The following is a 19,961-nucleotide window of genomic DNA, read 5'->3' as shown; positions in this document are numbered from 1 at the left end:
ACACTGGGTTGGGGGAAAGATGTGATTGATGTGGAGCTGGAACAAAGCACTTGGAACTGGCAGGGGGCTTTGAAAGCAGGTGGGCTGGAAAAGGCACCTTCCCTCTTGATCACAAAACCAGCCTGGACTACTCCCATATGTAGTTGTTCGTTCCTATTTACCCATCAAAAGTTTCTTTCTCAGCTAGCTTGGACTTTTTATTTTTAATGCACTTTAGGGATGTGGAAACTTTGGTAGGCAGCAAGGGAAGCAAAGAAGTTAAATGGCTATTTACCATAGTTTTGTTCCAATTCTAACAGCTGATAAGATCACGATCCAAACTCCACAAAGCTGTTACTTTATAGTGATAATAATTAATTAGATATTAATTAACCAAATTATATATTAAATTTTCAGCATTAAAATATTTACTTAATTTAAATAATTAAGTACATTGCACATATACAGATATGCTTCTATAAAATTAAATTGTCATAATTTACTTGAATTTGTTTTGTTCATATAAGAGTGCTCAAAGTGCTTCAATTAGGCAAAGTGCCTTCTAACTGAATTTGGAAAAATGGTTACCAGTACCTGCATCAAAAATAGAACAGCCTCTTAATTTTTCTTTTGCAAACCGGGCTTCTTCACTATCAGATTGCACAAGCGTCAGACTATAAGCAGTGATGGCTATAGAATAACAGTTGGTATTTCTTGAGAGTTGTTTTTTCATGTAAGCCACTGCTCCTCTAATCGCTTGTACCTGTGAAAACAGAATGGATCCATGTGAAAAGGTCAGTCAGTCCTATTAACTGTTACCACTGTAGTACTAGGAAATTAGAATACTTCACTGTAGTGAGTAGAGAGACATTTTTAAATAATTTTTGCTTAGTGATTAAAGCCATTGATGATAGACTGCATAGCCTGAAACACCTTGTCATACATTAGGCCGTGGCATCTTTTCCTATCCACCACAAATATAAACAGACTTTTACCTCCTCCTTTGCAGTACTTGCAGATAATAGGGTGGACATGCCATCATGTAATAGCCTTTAGACTTAAAGATAGACAGGCTTCCTACCACATCAGGTGACTTGTAGACCTGTAAAGTCTGTTGCAGTGCTATCGTTACAAAAGCTGTCAAAGCCAAATCCTCTTCTGCTAACCCAATGCCACCCTGAAAGATTAAACATGAAAAGGAAAAGTTAAATGTACATGTATATTCCTATGAATAAGTTTAGAAAATTACTTTTCATGAAGTCAAGGACCTTCATCTGACCACAGACTATGTAGTTTTACCCTTAATTTTGCTCACTAACTTGCGTCCACCTAAAGTATATCTTCTACAATGGCAGTTTGCATCATACTATGTTAAGAGATTAGGAAACCACTACATCCTTCAGCTGGTAATCAAATATTTAGTTCTATTAACTTATAGTTAAAAACCTACGGTTTCTCATTAGAATATTCATAGCTTCAATTTCCAAGTGCTAGTAGATTGGTTCTTTTGTTTCTCTGCTACTCCCTATAGTCTAAAGAGCCCTCTAGCACATAGAACTTTTCTCCTGTAAAGGTATTTATAAACCATTACTAGATAAGTTCTTATTCCTCATCTTGATAAACTAAACTACAAAGTGTACTCAGCTTTTTTCCCTGAAGGTCTGCATTTTCATTCCTATTCTTCTTTGTGATTTTTTTTTTTTTTTGGCTCATGCTCTACTTTAACAATAACCTTAGGATCATCAACAACCTCTGATAACAACTTTCTCCTTCACTCAGCCCCAAATGTTTATCATTAGGAGAAGCTAGGTTGTTTGCTTGTGAAGACTGAAGTCTCTGTACAAAGTTATCACGCACAGCTCCTGAAGCAAATGTGAAATAGAAGTATCTCAGAATGAACACAGGTCAGAAAACTTTTTTGGCCGGTTCTTGAGCTGCTTCTTAGGGTAAAAGCCTCACTAGTGATTTGATAAAGATCATTAATAAAATTAATACTTTTTTTTTTGTATAAGATCACTCAGAATTAATTCTCCAAGTGCTCTAGAGGCATAGGTCAGCTGCAAAATTATCTAAGACTGGGTGAAAAGATGAAGGTGGTCAAGTGCTAACTATGCATCTCTGACCTTAACAGACCTTTTAACAAATTCATTTTACAACACAGATTTCTTTTCTTTACATACATTTCTTGGTACTCAACAACTCACGATATTCCTTCCAATCCCTAGGAGCCCTAAATGTGCAAAAGATTCTTCTAAATACAGATGACCTACCTGCATTTTCCTGTCAAATACTGGGTGATAGTCATGGAACGAATCATCTGCCTGCTGTTGATTAATCAAGTAGGAAATTGAATTGCGTATGTGACTGTCTTGGATACTAATGTATTCTCTGCTCCTTGTGAGTACCTTAACAACAAATGCAGTTAACCTGCACAAAAAAAAAAAAAAAAAAATCCAAACTTGTGCTGGCATATATTTATAGAAGAGTATATTGACAGGAAAAGAAACATACTAATTTTGTACATGGATTCATATTCAATACAGTGCACTGGAATTAGTGAGACATCATTCAACATCAGCATTAACATTTCTACTCTGTGGCAAATGCAAAACAATCAGTGGCCCGCTATAAATCTCCTTCATCAAGGACTAAACGTGCTCAGAGACTTACATGGCTGACATCCATGACAAAATCACATAGGCAACACCATACCCACCAGATTTTGAAAATCCATCTCCCCAAAAAAAACTCCTGATGCATCAAATGAACTAGAGGTATCTGAGAAACAAATAAACAAACAAACAAAAAACCTAAACAAAAATCAGAAGTGTGAAATATACACTTACCATACGCTACTAGGGGTTTTTTTAAATGCTCCATAGGAACCATCCACCTTCTGAAACTCAAGCAGTCTAGTATAACCTGTGTGAATGGGACAGCACATAACTGTTCAGAGAATACACATATTTCTTGGGCATTTTCATACATCACTTGTATTAACGTGTACATGTTTGGTATTGACTAGTGGAAGAGTAGATGGAGGCGTTGATGGGTACATTCAGGAGGAAGTGACTGGGTCAGCAGGCTTTTGGCACAGAAAAAGCACTAGGCTTAGAAGGCAATCTGTCTTGTTTGACTTAATTGAGCCATGACAATAACCTGAAAACTGCGGGTATCTAGTTACAAAGCATTTTCTGTATAATGAATCTTGGGAAAGGTATTTCCCATTGCTGACAACTTTTCAAACCATTGACTTTATGGTGCATGGAATCAAAAAATATACAAGACCGTATCTCTTCGGTCAGACATAGGCTTAGAAATCATGAGTTGTGGCCTCTGTACTTGACTGCTATTATCTTGACAAAGTCTATACCATAGCCACACAACTCATTTTCTATCCTGGTGAACTTCGATAAGAATTGATAAAAGCATAATACAGGCACTAAATGCTGCTGATAACACCAAATACTTGTCAGCAGGATCTCATGTCACTTGAGGCAATTTTAGACAAATAGGCAAAGACTTCCAATTCAGCAACTGGTAGCATGTTTTAAATATTTATACCCTTACTGTTCACTGAGGAAATGTGTGTCACGTTGTCTGACAATCGTGAAGACAGGTGCATTACATTGCTTTACGCCATGCACACACCACTACAGTCAGAAAGGTCAGCTGCGCCTGCTACAGCACTGGTAACTCTTGGGCTCTGTGTTAGTGCCTGTGAGCTGGACCACCTCCACTTCTGTGCTGCAGCACTGGCTTTGCTGGACATCTAACGCCAGGTTTGGGCCACATCTTGGAGTGGGCTTTTTAAGAAGCAGCCTCGCAGCTCTCCTCTCCCTAAGGGAACTCACTCCCTGGGTTGGTCCAAGGCTGTTGGAGTCATTCTAGCTCATGTAATGAATATAGGAATGTGGAGGAGAGAGTGTCAATATCATGATTACCATTGGGAGTTTCCTTAGTGATACACCTCTTGCCAACTACAGACATCTCCAGCAGAGATGTCTACATCCCAGCTGGCCATCCTAAGCACTGTCTAGGAACTATGAGGAGAAATAAGCATTTTTAGGACATTATTACTCTACTTTGCATATCTGCGTTAGGAGGAAATGAACAACTGGCCTTTGCTGCCCATTTACTCTGAAGAGCAACATTGATCAGCTCAGATTTTACTTTCTGCTTCTAAATCAGGCAAGAGAGAGGGTGAACTGGGAATGTCAGTCCCGTACAATGTCAGATGTAAGCAATTAGTCTCCTAAATCCTCCTCACCAGTTCTCTGTCTGTCTGCAGATTGTCAGAGGCATTTCTGCACGGCTGTGTCAAGACAATACTCGCTCCTTTGGCAAATAGCAACGATTAGTGTGCAGTGCAAAAGGATAACAAAGACCATGTGGATTGGTCTTTGGTTTTGGTTTGGTTTTGTTTTTTGGGTTTTTTCTTCTTTTTTTTCTTTCTTTTTCCTGCATACCTTTTTCAATCATGTTAATGGCTTCCTGCTTCCGTTCAGGATTAAAGTTCACCCACTGCTCACTGGCATCCAAGTACTCAATAGCGTAGACCGCAGGGGCCATTTTCACCATTGTTTGCTCTGCACAGCCTGTGGGCACTTGAATAAGTTTCTCAACTCCAGTGAGGCTAAGACAATTTTCAACAGACTCGTCCATAATATTCCCTGTTGTAAAAACACAAGCCACAGTATGTACCGTATTTAAAGCTGGTTAGTATAACGTGAAGAAAGGTGATAGTAACTATAGGTTGACATTCCAGCATGGCCTCATACTTCTGATTATTAAACACTGTTTTCAGCTTCTTAAGACTTTGTAAAGCTGGAGAAGAACAAGGATGAGGTGCCAAGCCCTGAGAAAGCTTCAGAAAGGAGGCTAGGGCAGTGAAGAAGAAAGAGTCCTGAGGCTCTGGAGGCAGGGAAGCAAGGACAGGGGGAAAGACCGGTGCTTCAGGTTTGGGCTGGTAAAGTCTTGTCAAACCAGACCTAATCCTCCCACAGAGGGCAAAAAGATCATGCCTTAATCGTGCCAAACATTTTGTGCAGGGGGGTTTGTTTTTTTTTCCTCTCTACAATTTTCTCATTTGATGAATTCAAGCAACCCCATACTTTAGAAGAGGGATTTCAAATGGAATGCTTTGTTTTAAGTATGCATTAGTTTACATTGTCTGTGAAAAAAATGTTTTTATCATTAATAACAGTACTTGCTAGATTTTTTAAAAATACATATACTTGAGTATATATATGTATACAACTATTTGATTAAATGAATATAAGATTGTATATATCTTCTCTTTAGAAAAACAGAACTTACATATCAGAGTCTGACATTCTTATTTATGAAGGCTAAAGCAGATTTCTACAGACTTACATGCAATGTGGAGTTATTAGAGAAGGTGAACTCTTCCTTCTCTGGCCTTCCCATAAAGTTAGCCTGGGCACAGTGAGGCAGGGTTGACCCTATAAAGCTATTATATCTAATAGAAGTGCGAAGTAGTAATTAGAAAGAGGAAAGATATTGAATCAGCCTTGGGGCTGTTTTGTTTTATAACCTGGGCATGTAGCACAGAGCATATGAGTCATAGCAGAAAAAAATAGAGTGAGTGGAGACTTGACATCCAGGAGTGAGCAGCACACAGGGGTGTATGTCTTGTCACCTATTCAGAAGTTATTGACGGAAAATTACACTTACCTTTCAGGCTAACAAACACGTGACTATCAGAACCTGGTATCATATCAGCTGGTCTGTTCAGGTCCAGTGTATGGGACTTCACTGCAAATAAATAGTAAATAGAGATCTACATCCAGACCCTTTAAACATAAAAAAAATCCAGTGTGATTTTAGAACATGCTTTTCATTAAACATCTCACATTTGATGGCAATTATGGCAGAAATGTAATCAGAAAGGTTAAATGGAAATTTATGAAAAGAAATATGCTTACTTTTCTTAAATTGATTTAATTTTCAATCATAAGCGATATTTTTTGACTTGAAATGAGGCTTTAAGACCCTTTAGCAAATGAAATACATGCCTACCTAATATTTAAAGAATGCTATCTTGAAACTCAGAAGTAATACAAAGCCATTCTAAACATTCAAAATTAAATTATTTTTCTTTCCAGAGTCTATTGCTATGTATTGGATGAAGAGATCTGTGACATGTTCTGGTCAACCAAGGCAACATTCATATATTAAGAAGTATTTCACATCACCCATCAGATATTTACATCAGGCTTTACACACACACCCTCCCTACCCCAAACCTCATCTGTATCTAGTTCTGTCGTGTAACTTACAGGCACTGTTAATAAAAATGGTCTCTTCTTCTCTTTGTAGAACACCTTCAGCCTGTACAATTGAGGAAAAAAAAGTCAAAAGTTTTGCAAGCGCTCTCACCTGAAATTAAGCTGCATGGAAGCTGCGATCTCCGCCCTTGCACTAGACCAGCAGGTGGCAGAAATAAGTTATTTTGGAGTGAGATTTCTCTCCAGGTAAAACTGAAGCTTCGAATCGATTTTCAGTCTCCCAGCTGAAATGCCAATGAACTCTACTGACTTTTTTTCGTTATTATTGACATATTTCCCTGGGTGAAATTCTTTTAGCCAAGACTACCCCAGAAAAATTAAACTTTAAATAGAGGAATTAAATAAAGTTTGTTCTCAGCTTTATAAGATGTCCAAGTCAATTTTACAGTGGGACTCTCTTTTATAAACCTCTCAACTATGAAATCCACCAATTTCTGAGTTCATCTTGTTGATAAAGCTTAAAATTATTTTTTTTTCTGATTTCCACACATCCCTCTTCCTACAGTTTCTATTTTAATAAGACTATTCTTACAGACCCTTTTAGTGTTTTGGTGTAGCATTGAGCTCTGAGACGAGACTGTGTCTATCTCCAGAAAAGTTATGGCCTGTAACAACAGCAGATTCCCAGCATCCCATGTTTTGTCTTTACCTACATGGCTATTCCCTGACATCAATGGTGCAAAGATTCATTTATATTTTGCACTTTTTCATTGGATTGAAAGTAGTCCTCAGTGGGTTACTCGGGTGCTGTAATGGGTCTGTGCCAATCAATGTTGACTCTTGAAAAGTAATCTTTTCTAAAAGGCTCCTCCTTTTCCTAATTTTGAAAGAGAACTAAGGTATTAAATAATCAATACAACATCTTCGCCTGCATGTGTTTTACCTATGCAATTGTTAAGACTGAAGATCCATTAACTAAAAAGAATAAAATGGGGTTTAGCTTTATGACCAGCAGAGAGTATTGCCTTCTCAAATATTGCTAGATGGACATCTTCCATTTTGGCTTCATAAGGAAAAAATAATTTTTATAAATATTGATGAAGCAGTTAACTTAGAAGTTAAAGGTTGTAAGATGGGCACTAACTGCATGAAGGAAGTGGTTGCTATGTCATGGTTAGAAGGATACTTTTTTGCCATAGGGAGCAATCCTTTCCATATACACTACACACAAGCCACTACAGGGTTAAATTTCTTCCCCATGCTATAGCTCAGTCCTTGCTGAGAAACAGGTTTCCGGAGATTGCTTTCAGCTTTGTTTCAATTATTTTACTCCTTCCACAAGAGCTCCACACACAGTGAAGGTATGTTTGAGGAGAAACACATATTCGTGAAGTGTCTGCCCGCAACTAGTTATACCTACCACAACATTGAGGATCTTCCTAATGCTGTCACCGTGCCCAGAAACTCTGTCAAAAACAGTAATAGTAATTGGAATTTCTCCCACAGTCAGAGGGACAACCGAGAAGTAGGCTGGTGTTGCAGAGTTTCCTTTAGCCACCAGCTTCTGCTGCACAGCCTTCTCTGTCGCCTCTGCAGTGCACAGCTCACTTACTGCGTCCATTGTCACTGTAACCTGCAGGGACAAAGCAATGCCTGTGATCAGGCTTAGTGCATCACTGCACAGGAAATACATTCCAGGTCCACCATGTCTGGATAAGAATGGGAAATGAGAAACAAGTATAACAGGAGATTAGCTTTTGCTTAAAAAGGAAAGAGCAGTGCAGGCAGTTTGCAAAGACAGAAAGTGGTTTTCACTTCACTCCCCTGAATTCTATTTTCCATTTATAAAATGGGAGAACTTTTTCACTAAGAAGTGATGAAATACTGGCACAGATTGTCCAATGAGTTTGTGGAATCTCCTTCCTTAAAGATATTTAATATCTCACTGCACAAGGCCCTGAACAACCTGCTCTAACTGAGCAGCAGGTTGGACTAGAGACCTCTGGAGGTCCCTTCCAGCCTAAATTGTTCTATGACCCTACAGTCTGTTAACATTCACCTATGCTGACTAAGGCTGTGAAAGTAAATCAGCTAGTATCCCTTCTTTACACTGAATCTGCAGTATAGTTTTGGCCTATGCCTGAACCACAGGGAGATGTGGTTCATCTGGCTGAGAGATGGGAAGGGATAAAAAAAGAGCAACGTCAGTCTGAGGATAATGGAGGCCCCAAGTCCAGTGACAACTGTGGCCATATGCAGGGCTGGATAGGTATCACCTGCAGGCAAAAAGTGCCTTTGCTTTATGTGCACAATGAATTTTGTGGCTAACATTGGATTATGTGCTCGTAATTTGCCTCTGGATCTTGTGTACCATCTGCGGTCGCCCAGATTGGCAGGCAGCAAAAAAGTAGCTGGTTGCTTCAACGAAGGGGGAGAAGACATACCCAAAGACAAGGAATTTGACTGTGTAATATGGCAAATAAAATCTATTTTATGCAGTAAGTTTGATTAGCAGGTAGAACTTGATCCTGTTCTTGGGGACGCTTTCCAAATGGGAGCACAATGTCTGGGCTATAGGAGGGCACTGCAAGGTGGCTGGGTTGCTTACATTAAGTTATTCCATAGCTATACATCTAGCTAGATAGATGTGTATAGCACAGCAGTTGGTGGTAATACTACCTGAAAATCAGTGGACTGATAGTTGTAAATCACTGCTTTTATTTCCAGTTGTTCTTGTCGTCTGACTGAGTATGGTAATCTCAGGGACACAAAAAAGTCTTTGAAAACTGCAAAGGTGTGGGGTTCAGCTATGCAAAACCCTGGGATGAGAAAAAAAAGCAAAACAAAAAACACAAACAGAGTTGAGAATTACACACTTAACATCAGCTGATAAAAAGTTAAATGTCTAATCAAACTCATTGCTTGGGCTCCTCCAAGGTCAAGAGTGGGAGAGGGACACAGGCACATGCAGAAAACATTTCAACTCACCTGTACTAGAGATCTGTCTCAGGGGCAGATGCCTTGCCCTCTGGAGTCACTGCCATGGTTTTTGATAGGTAAAATTTGGCAGGAGTGTGTGTAGCTTTTGTGAGGGAAATGTGACCAAGCTTTCTTGCGAAGGCCATTTTTTAAACACAATGACCTTTCCTTGGTTTCTTTAACTGAACTCCATGGCCATCACTGCACTCCTGGATAAGCCTCCCTTTCTGAAGGGCGTGAGTTGTACCAGGCGGACCCTTCATCCCTCCTGCATGGTCCTGGTCAACCCCCAGGAGATCCCAGAGAGCAGCACCTGGGAACCTGGGGTCTCTGGTGTCCAGCCCTTGCTAATCCTCTGTTCTTCTCTCCTCTGACTTTCTAGAGACCACAGACCTTTGTGGTTCTCTGAGATGGCCAGAACTTGCTCCCAAAAATATCAAAATAAAAGCTACCTTTCTTGTGGCTTCCTGGCCATGTGGAAGCTAAAATGAGATGTTTTATAGATTGGAAAGAATAAGAGACAGGTTTGATTGTATAAATCCATCCTCCAGAGCCCACTTCATGTCGTTTTTGTAAATATGTATCTATCCCTTAAATTCTAGCTGGGCTTTAGTAAGACATAAAAGAGAAGAGTAAATGTAACGATCAGAACACTTTGTGTTCCTCAGTACAATTGTCTCACTATGTCAGCATAATATTGTATCTGTGTTTTAAAGAAATACGTATTTTTTATTTATCTGTACAACGAAACCCAATAAAATATCCAATACTTGTACCTTTATGGGGAGATATGCTTATGGCTTGAACTTCCCAGGTAGTTATAGAGTCAGGAACAAAGTTTTCCACACTAAGAAACAGAAAATAGAATGTATTAGGAAGGATGTATAAAACATAAACATTATAATTTGCTGAAGTTTGAGTATTGTAAGGGAAAAAGTATTCCCATTTGTGGAGACAAAGTACTTGCAAATATTCTGAAGTCCTCTGTATCAGATAACACATAAAGCTGGTACTTACATAGATTTTACTCTACAAATTCAGACATATTCAACTAATGAAGTAATGCACTACCTATGTTTTCCGGGCTTTTTCACTTCTTCAAAATTCCACCACCAGCTCTCGGGAAAATAACTGCGCAAGTTGACAGAGCTTTCATCAAACATTTCTTCATGGTCATCATAGTCTGTAAAAAAAGAGTGGGGTTTCTATTCTGAAGTTTTTGGCTACTGACTTTTGGCTACTTGCAGGGAATCAGTTTGTCAAAGTGAAAGCAGAATGAAAACTACTCTGAATGAAAAGACTTCATTTGGGTTTCATCTTGTGTATTAAAAATCAAAAATGCTGAAAAAAGAGGAGCGATGACTAAAGATTGTCATTGAACAACAGGATAATTCTTTCCAAGTTAAATAACTATACACTACCAAACAAGAAAACATTCCCCTTTAGTAATGCATAGCAAAGATGTTACCACTGTCTTATATCTGTGACAGACAAGAGCATGAAAGGGGAACTCTAAGAAAAACGGTAGCAGAAATTACATGCAGAACAGGGTCATTTATATATTATTTTTTTTTGTAACACGAGCTCTTGTGTGATCAGATAAACTTTGGGGAGAAGAAAGGAAGAAAGACAAAATTGCCCCTGGCTGAAGTGGCCTCTTCTCACGAGGTTGTGTTTTGGAGGTACTTGGGCGTAACAACAGTAGTACCACTACTAAAATAGTCATGAATCTGGGAATCACTCAGAGCCCTGAATGCAGGCAACCACCCACTTCTCTGCCCCACTGTCTGCAGCCTCCTGGGTTGTGGGCAGGGACCAACAGCTCCTCCATAAGGCTGTTCTGGGCTCAACAGTGGCTAAAGCAATTCCTGCCTTTTCTCACCCCAAGAAGTCACCTCATCCCACTCCCACCTTCACAGTGTACAGTTCTGAAGATGCAATGGCACGTGGGTGCTGCACTACACCGGGGCTCACTGAAATGTTGATGTGAAAACTTCCTCCCCAGACCCACAGCATTAAATGCCCCTTGGCCCTCCCTTGCCACTATATGAAGGGTATTTTTCTGTGGACAGTTGCATGCCACTGTTCTTTACGTCGTGCCAAGCCCACTCGGATCATCTGCTTCGCCTGCTTCGCCTGCTTTCTGAGGGCTGTGGCTTTTTCACAGCAGTCCTGGAAGGCACGTCTGCATTCAGGGGAGCCAGCCACCTTTGTTAGCCTCTTTGCACAAGAAAACTTCATGGGATTTAATTTCATTCCATCTTCACAGCATATTTGTATATCAGTGTTTTGATATTTGCTGGCTGCAATAAAATTAAAGCCCAGAATTAGTTCTGTGGAGTTAGCAATAAGTGTAAAGGCGTTCGTTGTGCTCGTTCCTGTCATTCTTTGCAGTTAACATCAGTTGCTATTGCAACAGTCTGCCTCCAGCTGGGGACTTGTTTTCTGTCCTAGAAACAGTCCGCAAACACAGGAGGAAAGTATGGCCCTATAGCATCCTAGATATTCTATTCTAAGCTTTCTCTTCAAATTTAAACTGTGAATTAAAACCACCTCCTTGGCAGACTGGAATTAGATATCTTGATAGAAGTAGCCATGTCAGTGTTCTCATTCTTGAATAAAGAGACCGATTTCAAAAGTAAGGACAATGCCAGCTTCAAGCTTTTGTCTTCTGGCAAGGAAATATAAATTTCTGTAATTTTTATTTTTTTTTTTTTAAAGTTTAGACCAAATATTTTACTAGCTTTTTTCTTAATGGAAGCACATGGTACCAAAGCCAGCGCAACTTCAGAGCAGAATGTCAAGGAAAAAATAAATACGATCTATAAAATATTTTCTGGCCATACAAATAATTAGAAAAAGAAAAGAAAAACTTTAAAGCCATGACTGATTCCATGATATGTTACCTAGTAGAAGTATCTCACAATTTGGATTATAAACCAGTGAATTATTTTCCATTTGCAGCTGGGCCACACACGGTTTTGTTTTGATAAATTGTTTTGGAGTTGTTTTGATAAATGATGTATCAGGTCACATGGCATAGCATACACACTTGTGCTGGGTTATGGCACTTCATGCAAGAACTGGGCCTGTAAATATCTTGGTATCCTTTACTATCCCATCACTTCGTGACTCCTAGATCCCAGCCAGATCCCTTTACCTCCCCTTGCTAAGCCTTTCAGGCCACCCACATGAGCAGACATACCAATTCCTGACATTCTCTTGTGAAAATCAAAAGATCTCTTCTGCCTTCTGGTAACCTGAGGGCATTTATAGCCTGGGAAAGCAGAAAAGAAGAGCTTGGTCATGATACTATGACAGTAACAGCCTGGTGACTTGGGTCACTTGTGGAAGATTGACCTGAGGACCCATCTCGTTCACAGAAGACCCATGGTTCGATGAGTTACCTTACAGCCCTAACCAGCTGCTGCCTGCCCCAGCTGAGCTGGACACCCAAGGACCAGCAATCAGAATCTGGGCTACCTGAGCTGCAGGCATTCAGTGGAAGAGCAGAAGAAGAAAAACCACACAGGTAAGGGAGATTTTACAACATCATGATAAAATGTTTCTGACTTTTAAGCAGTCAGCCTCCCCAGACCTATAGTGGTCTTGTACAAACATCTAAAGTAAAGGGCAGATTGCACTTACCTTCCCGAACATTGGATTTAATTGTATCTGATAAAAAGGCCAGACCAACGTCAGTAAAAACTTGAACACTATCTGCACCACCACCTGGAGAACATCCAAGATCATACGAATTCATAGCATTAAATACCTGCCAAATAAAATAGCATAGGTGGACTGTATACACTTCCAAAATGTTGGGGGTTTTTTAATATATATTTAAAAAATTATTGTAGCCTTTGACCTGCAGAAGCAAAACAAACTGGTGGTCTGGTGGTACAAGCTGCATTTAGAAACTGGGATTAAAACTGAGACATATTTTAGTTGGGGAGTGCTTTCAAGTAAAGCTTTTTTAATTTACTAATTTCTGCTTACTAAAGTCTGCTGTAGCATGGATATCCCATCTTAAATATATTGTTCATCTTAAATAGATCCTAAATGGCAAAAGCAAAAACATTTCTGAGTTTAGTAAAGTTGTGATTAAGCAATTAATAGGCATTAACTACATTTTGATCACCCCATTAGTAACTGAAAATTTTGCTTGACTAGTAGATATGCTATTTTCCTCTTACAGATATCTTACCTTTTTGGCTGTAAGCTTATTTTTCTTGTTCAAAATAAAAACTGCTTTATCAACCACAGCTAAGGCAACTGTTCCCGCGTGGTCCGTTTCAATCACTAAGTTGACAACATCTGTTGGTTCATATGTCTCTTGTCTTGTTCTCACTTTAATCTAAACAGAAAAGATTGGAACAAAAAGATAAAATAATGATATAATAATAATAATAATGATAATAATAATGATAATAATAATGATAATAATAATGATAATAATAATGATAATAATAAAATAAAAATAAAAATAAAAATAAAAATAAAAATAAAAAGTGAAGACTCTTTGGGCCAGGGCACTGTCAAATGTGACAGCTGTGACTGTCAGTAGTCAGAAGCTGGGGGGTGTTCCTGTTTTGTGGTGTTTCTGCCTGGGATCCTGTGTTTTGGAAGATGTAGATGCAGGTATCTCCCACTGGAGGATGACAAGGGGGGAGGGTTAAAAGATGTGTCTGTGCAGGGTATCGGACACTGCCTTTCAATGACACTTAGACACCAATGGGAATTGAAAGTATGTATAAGGGGTTTGCTGAACTAGGTCCTTCAGTGTAATTTTTTTTATTTTCTAGTGGAAACAAAACGGCCATGCAATAGGGCAAAGGACTTATTAACCTTTGTACAAAATTAAATTGCCTAAGTCTGTGATAGTAGTACCTCCTTTCTATCTCACACTTGAATTTTTCAATATGACTGGGTTCAGATCTGGCTCATGTCTGATGCAGACACTTCTGTAATTTAGGAGGAAATAGCCATGGTGATTATGAAATTAATAGGGGATTATTAATAGAAATGCTAACTTGAACATGACTGGGTTTTGACATTTTATGAATGAATAACTGGCTTCTGTTAAAGAAGGGTAACTTTTCTTGAAAACTTTTTTTCCCAATGGACTATCACATTCTTTTTCCAAAAATAAACATTTTTTTTTGGAAAAAGTAATTTTAGACAGCTAATACTTTTCCTCAGTTGTGTTTCATGCTATCGGGAAAAAATCCCATGTCTTTTTTTCCCCCCACTTTAAATTACGGTGCCAAAAAGGAGGAGGAAGAAGGTGGAGGAAAGGCTTAGAAAGACTCCTATTCTGCCCACACTTGATTTTTTTAATGTAAACTTATTTTTTTTAAACAGCTTTTGAAGTGCTACACAATCTCAGAAAATTACTTTTAGCAGGAATGAAAAAGCTTGAAAAATTACTTTAAATTATTTTTTCCCCTAATAAATTGCTTCACTTTCATTCTGACTACAAAAAGACAAAAATATAAAGGAATTCTCCATCTCAATGATTCTGTTGACGTTTCCCTGCAGATTTCTAACATATAGACACTTGCAGATGAGGATGTATCTCTATGAAATTATATTTTTCATCTCCGCGATGCACAGCCTCTCCCAGGGAAGGCAGCTGTCTCCACCACCATTTTTGGGAGCCTTTCCCAGCTATACTCTTTAGCAAGAATCCTGATGGCTGCCTTTTTCAATGAAAATGAAATGCCTTTCGCCTCTTAACCCCAGACCTGCACTTGCTCTGCTGATACCCCATGGTTTTGTTTTCATTTTTTGAACACAACAACAGAAGCTACTTGCTTTGAAAGTACCTTTCCTTCACAGACATCCGCGACATCCACCCATACAGAATCAGCGACAATCTCTTGATGTCCCTTGTTTGCAATGAAGTAGTAAGCTAAAAAGCGAAAGGCAGGCACCATTTTCTGGGTGATTTCAATGTTTATTATTTTGTTTGACGATGGCACCCTTCCCAGAAGCTCAGCTTGTCCCTTTGCTACAACCTGCAAGGCAGAAACAAACAGAAATAAAATACTGTGAATACACACCAAACTGAGCACTATGTTCCGTGATTTTATGTACATATATAGAATTTTATGAGAATTTTCTGTTTAAAATTTATTCTCTTCTAATGGCACTTAATAGTTTTAATTCCCAACCTGCATGCCAGTAGCCTGGAGGAGACCAGCAGGCAGTGCCTCTAGCACAGGAGAGTGTGGGGGTAAACCTCTGCTGCACTGGTCCTGTGGTGGGGGGTTGAATGCAAATCTACCACCCTCCACTCAGTCTTACAGCCTGAAAAGGGGGGTCCCAGATGGGAGTCTCATTTCTGTCTTCTAAAATCACAAGTCATAAGCCCCGGGAGGATCTCAGCTTTATTTAATCTGAAAGCAGTACTGAATCTTTTAGACAGCGTGGAAAGATTGGAGCTGGTGGTTTCACACAAAAAGTATTATTCAGGATAAAGTATCACAGATTGGCCCTTAACTGATTTCAGCCCATCTTTTACTATTTAATTCCTTTCTTCTTGTGTTATGTTAATTCTACTCATGGGCCATCAGGGGAGTAGAAAACAGACACAGTGGGAGGACCGATAGTGCTCTTCCCAGAAGAAAATACATGCAGCTTTCCTAAACATGCAATGAAAGGGCTTCAGGAGGAAACAACGACATGCTGCAGCCTGGTCTGAAATCCTCACTGCCTCTGTTTAGGTGACTGAAATTTGGGAGAGAGCCTCACCGCTGAGCTCCAGCCGTGTCTCCCCCACCCCACCCACGCACCTGCCTGCCCAGCACTGCACCTTCCCAGGGCCTGGCAGCAGCAGTTCCAACCCTGTGCTAAGCCATCCAATGAAAATAACCCCCCAAAACATAAATTTAACTCCTAGGAATAGAATTATTCCAATATATCAGAGTTCTGTTAAAAATAAGTGGGAACTGGTGCCTGTAGTGCTTATCAACCTGGGAAATTTAAGCTGTCAAGGGAAATTAAGATGAAGAGAGGGAGAAAGGGATTAAACCCATTTGACATTCAACAGATTCACTCCTGGAATGTATCCATGAACACATTTGTCTCCTTCAGCAAAATAAATGCTTTGCATTCCTGTCCCAGGCTGAGCAGGATTGTTTCCTCGCTTTCCCATCTATAGAACTGCTTTTCAGACCCAATTTCAGGATGCTATTTAGGGCCATAATAGCCAATGCCTTCAGTGATCCTTCATAACATCTGTTGGAAATAACACTGACCTACCTGTTAACTAACATTGGGTGCAGGTCATATGGAACCATGGTAATATAAGAATCATGTGTTATTCATGAAATAAACAATAGTTAACTATAAAAGGCATTTTCTGAGATATTTAAGGTCCCCTAGAATACGACTAGTTTTTCTGGTTGCTGGAACAGAATCTTATGCATATGTATGATCTGCCCAAAACAAGGTGGAGAGTTCTGTAATAGCTGAAAAAAGCTATTTATGGGACTCAGAACAATAAAAGTAATATTTAATATTGGCTTATTACAAGGAAAGAATACAGATTGGAAGGAGTAGGAAAGAACGAGATCTGGATTAAGAAAAATCAAACTGTCACAGGCATCATAAAAGTTATCTGTCTAGAATTTCAGCTTTAAAGGCTGTCAGTTTAATATCTTTCAAAAATATCCACGTAATTATGCAGATAAACATTACCCCTTCTGGACCTCTTTGCTCTAGACTGTATTAGAAAGTACAGACTAAAATTTCTACTTATGTGTCTTTCTTCAGAAGAAAAATTTACAAAGATTTGTATATTACGAGCCCCCAGACATATAAAAATAGCAGAATTATACAGTTTCTGGAAGGGACCTATGGAGATCTCTAGTCCAGCTACCTGCTGTAAGATGAGCCATCACCAGTGTGAGATCCGGTCGGATGTTGTTTTCTCTAGTTGAGTGTTGAATGTTTCTGAGGATGACAATTCCCTAAGCTCTCTGGGAAGCCTCTTCCAGTATTGCCTTCATGACTAGTGAAAATGTTTTTCCAAAACGAACCTTTCAGGTTCATACCCTTATTCATGTACCCTTCAACATACCCTAACTACATCACTTGGCACCACCTAGGAAATTTTTTCTCCATTATGTCTGTAATTCCTCTTCAAGTAATTTTAGGTTGCTATTAAAGTCACTCTTAGCTTCTTCACCAAACTGAACAAGCCCAGCTCCCTCAGCCTGTCTTGGTAGGTCAGGTGTGTTAGGACACTCATCATCTCTGTTGGCCTCTTTTGGATGCCCTCTGGTTTCCCACGCATTAGTAACTAGACAGATGTTCTGGATTGTATGATTTCTAGAAGAAATTACTGATAGTCTGGTATTTTGTTTACCATATAATAGAAATAGTCAATCTTTCCACTGCCAGACTGATGAACATCATTCAAGGTGATGTGCAAGTTATCTCCAGGTGCCACAACAGTATGTGGGATGCTGATGCTGAGATAGTTCTGAGAAGCAGACTGGTATCTTTCAGCTCTGATGCTGGTTTCAGGTGATTCTAATTTTTCTTTTCCCTCTTCAGCCTTTACCTATCAGGGAAAAAAAAAAAAAAAAGGACAGCGTGGGTAAAGTGTCCCTCAGGAGACAGTATCAAGTGTCACCTTTACTTTATATCTTGCCAAGTTATCCAGAAGATGCTGGGAAATGAGATGAATCACTGCTGAGACGTCATCAGCAGAACCTGGCATTAAACACCAGGATTTTATTACTTTATTCTCTCACCCTATTTTGTCGCTTGATATATTTGCACCTGATATTTTTGAGCCTTGGCTCTTTCTGAATGAGAATCAATAGCTCAAAATCATGGTGATTTTGTACTTAGGCAGCTTTTCCTCCTTTTTATATATGCATGTAATTGAACCCTCTGAGTGTCCAGATGTAGCCTACTGTCTGCAATGCTCAAGGATCTTTTCCTTCACCTGCTTCTCATCATTTTCTGTCACTTTTCATGGTGATATTCCTTACACTCCTATTTCCATCCTTCACGCCAGGAAAATGCACATCTGAACCACAAAAAAAGCACCACCATCACCCATGTATGTACTCCCAATGCTCCAATGTACAAGTGTCCTTCATTTCAGTGAGACATCCCTCAGGCCCCTGGTCTCTCTGACATACCTTACACAATCTGGACAAAGCTGTGCAGGTGGTGTAAGAAATCACATTCCACCCTCTGTGCTAATTTAATGAATACTGATAATTTTCACAGTCATTTGTAATTGACTTACAAGCTTTTCTCAGTGGTGTATTTTTAAACATGGATGTTTGGGTTTTCTTTACCATTATTTGAAGCATCTGAGCATCTCCAGGGATGTTGAAGGCCAAGGGGACTAGACCCTCTTTATTAGAAAGTGCAGTCATCTTCATTGGGGATTTTCCAGGCACGGTAACAGTAGCAGTGACAGGTACAGAGGCAGCAGGAGAGCCATCAACCAAAGTGACAGATGCCTATTGGAAAAAAAGTGGTTTTCTGTTGTTACTTCAAGGAAATGCCTGGGTTTAAAAAGTGCCCACAAACAAGAAGCAATTATTTTTATAAAGTGAGAAGAAATACAAACATTAGCGTTTGAAAATTTGAGCTTTGAGAGAAAAGAATAGCAATTGATTCAGCTAGACTCCAGCTAAAGTAAAAATCTGTGAACACAGGTTAACAGCTGCCCCGGATTTTCACTTAGCCTCTTTTGGATCTCAGAGGATCCCAGAGATACTTGTCCTTAAGTACTACAAGGTAAATTTCTAACTTTAACTCTTGGTGTGCAGTTTAAAACCTCAAAAACTTCAATACATTTTTTTTAAAAAAGATAATACTCTGTTTTAGTTTTCAGAATTTTAACTTGATATGGGATTAACTTGATACATTATTATTTTAATCTTTTGATTTTGAGGTGAGGAAGAGACTGCTACATGTTTTATTAAACTTTGTAGCACACAAATGACTTCCAGACCAGAAAACCTGTATTTTCTGGCTTTAGTTTCCCTGCTCAGGCTCTGTGTGTACAGAAATGAGACAAGCCAGACACTCAAACAGTAGCTCTGTGTTGGACCTATTCCTGTTGGGCTTCTTCCTGAAGGTCTGTGTCCTACAGAGCTCCCACTGGATTAGATAAGAAATTTATAAACAGGGCAGATATAAATCCTTTGTTATGGAGGCAGATGGACACGGCTAAGTACTACATACCACAACAGAGAAGGGGGCTCCAGGCACAAAATACTTTTTGGTGTTAGACAGATCAACAGTGTAAGGAGACTTCACAAACTTCACATTGTTGAGTTCTTCTTCCCTTATCTCACCACCTGTTAATATCAAACAGTATGTGTTGCTATGGGAGCAATAACTATGTACTTGCTCATTACTTTAGCATCCATCATTTCTGTTTTCAAGATTAATTGCATTTTTACCAGCACATATAAAGAAAACCAAAATATGATCCCTCCCCAAAGAGTCCTGAGAAGAGGAAGAGATGGGTGCAGGCAGATGGGGAACACAGAGACAGGCCAGTGCAAGGACAGGGCAACCTGTGCGGTGCTCCAGCAAGCTGGCAGTGGCAGGTGTGTGCTCTTGACAGCTCAGGCATCGAGACCTGCAAAACTCACAACATGAAAATCTCCCTCTAACACACTGATTGGAACAAGGTGTCTGCAGACACAGAGCACACTGGTACCACAGGAACCACTGTGGTGGTGCACCTCCCTTTCCAAGCCATCGGGG

General features: G+C 39.4%; 1 protein-coding gene across 1 annotated transcript in view; it reads right to left on the bottom strand.

Annotated features, from left to right (window-relative positions):
• The window catches only part of LOC130145138 (complement C4-like), a 46,510-nt gene that overhangs the window by 14,412 nt on the left and 12,137 nt on the right, over nt 1-19,961 (bottom strand). The window contains exons 10-28 of the mRNA XM_056329698.1: nt 19,431-19,546; nt 18,533-18,700; nt 17,584-17,781; nt 15,038-15,229; nt 13,417-13,566; nt 12,858-12,984; nt 12,415-12,486; nt 11,303-11,512; nt 10,281-10,392; nt 9,986-10,056; nt 8,910-9,049; nt 7,651-7,863; nt 6,282-6,333; nt 5,677-5,757; nt 4,449-4,652; nt 2,826-2,901; nt 2,250-2,406; nt 1,061-1,156; nt 574-742 (exon numbers count right to left, since the gene is read on the bottom strand). Of these exons, the coding sequence (XP_056185673.1) occupies nt 574-742; nt 1,061-1,156; nt 2,250-2,406; nt 2,826-2,901; nt 4,449-4,652; nt 5,677-5,757; nt 6,282-6,333; nt 7,651-7,863; nt 8,910-9,049; nt 9,986-10,056; nt 10,281-10,392; nt 11,303-11,512; nt 12,415-12,486; nt 12,858-12,984; nt 13,417-13,566; nt 15,038-15,229; nt 17,584-17,781; nt 18,533-18,700; nt 19,431-19,546 (2,604 nt within the window). The remainder of the gene's footprint in view (nt 1-573; nt 743-1,060; nt 1,157-2,249; nt 2,407-2,825; nt 2,902-4,448; nt 4,653-5,676; nt 5,758-6,281; nt 6,334-7,650; nt 7,864-8,909; nt 9,050-9,985; nt 10,057-10,280; nt 10,393-11,302; nt 11,513-12,414; nt 12,487-12,857; nt 12,985-13,416; nt 13,567-15,037; nt 15,230-17,583; nt 17,782-18,532; nt 18,701-19,430; nt 19,547-19,961) is intronic.

The sequence above is a fragment of the Falco biarmicus genome, chromosome 2 (assembly GCF_023638135.1).
Source record: "Falco biarmicus isolate bFalBia1 chromosome 2, bFalBia1.pri, whole genome shotgun sequence".
Taxonomy (NCBI): Eukaryota; Metazoa; Chordata; class Aves; order Falconiformes; family Falconidae; genus Falco; species Falco biarmicus.
The sequence above is the reverse complement of the archived record's forward strand: the minus strand, read 5'-3'. Positions and strand labels throughout refer to the sequence as shown.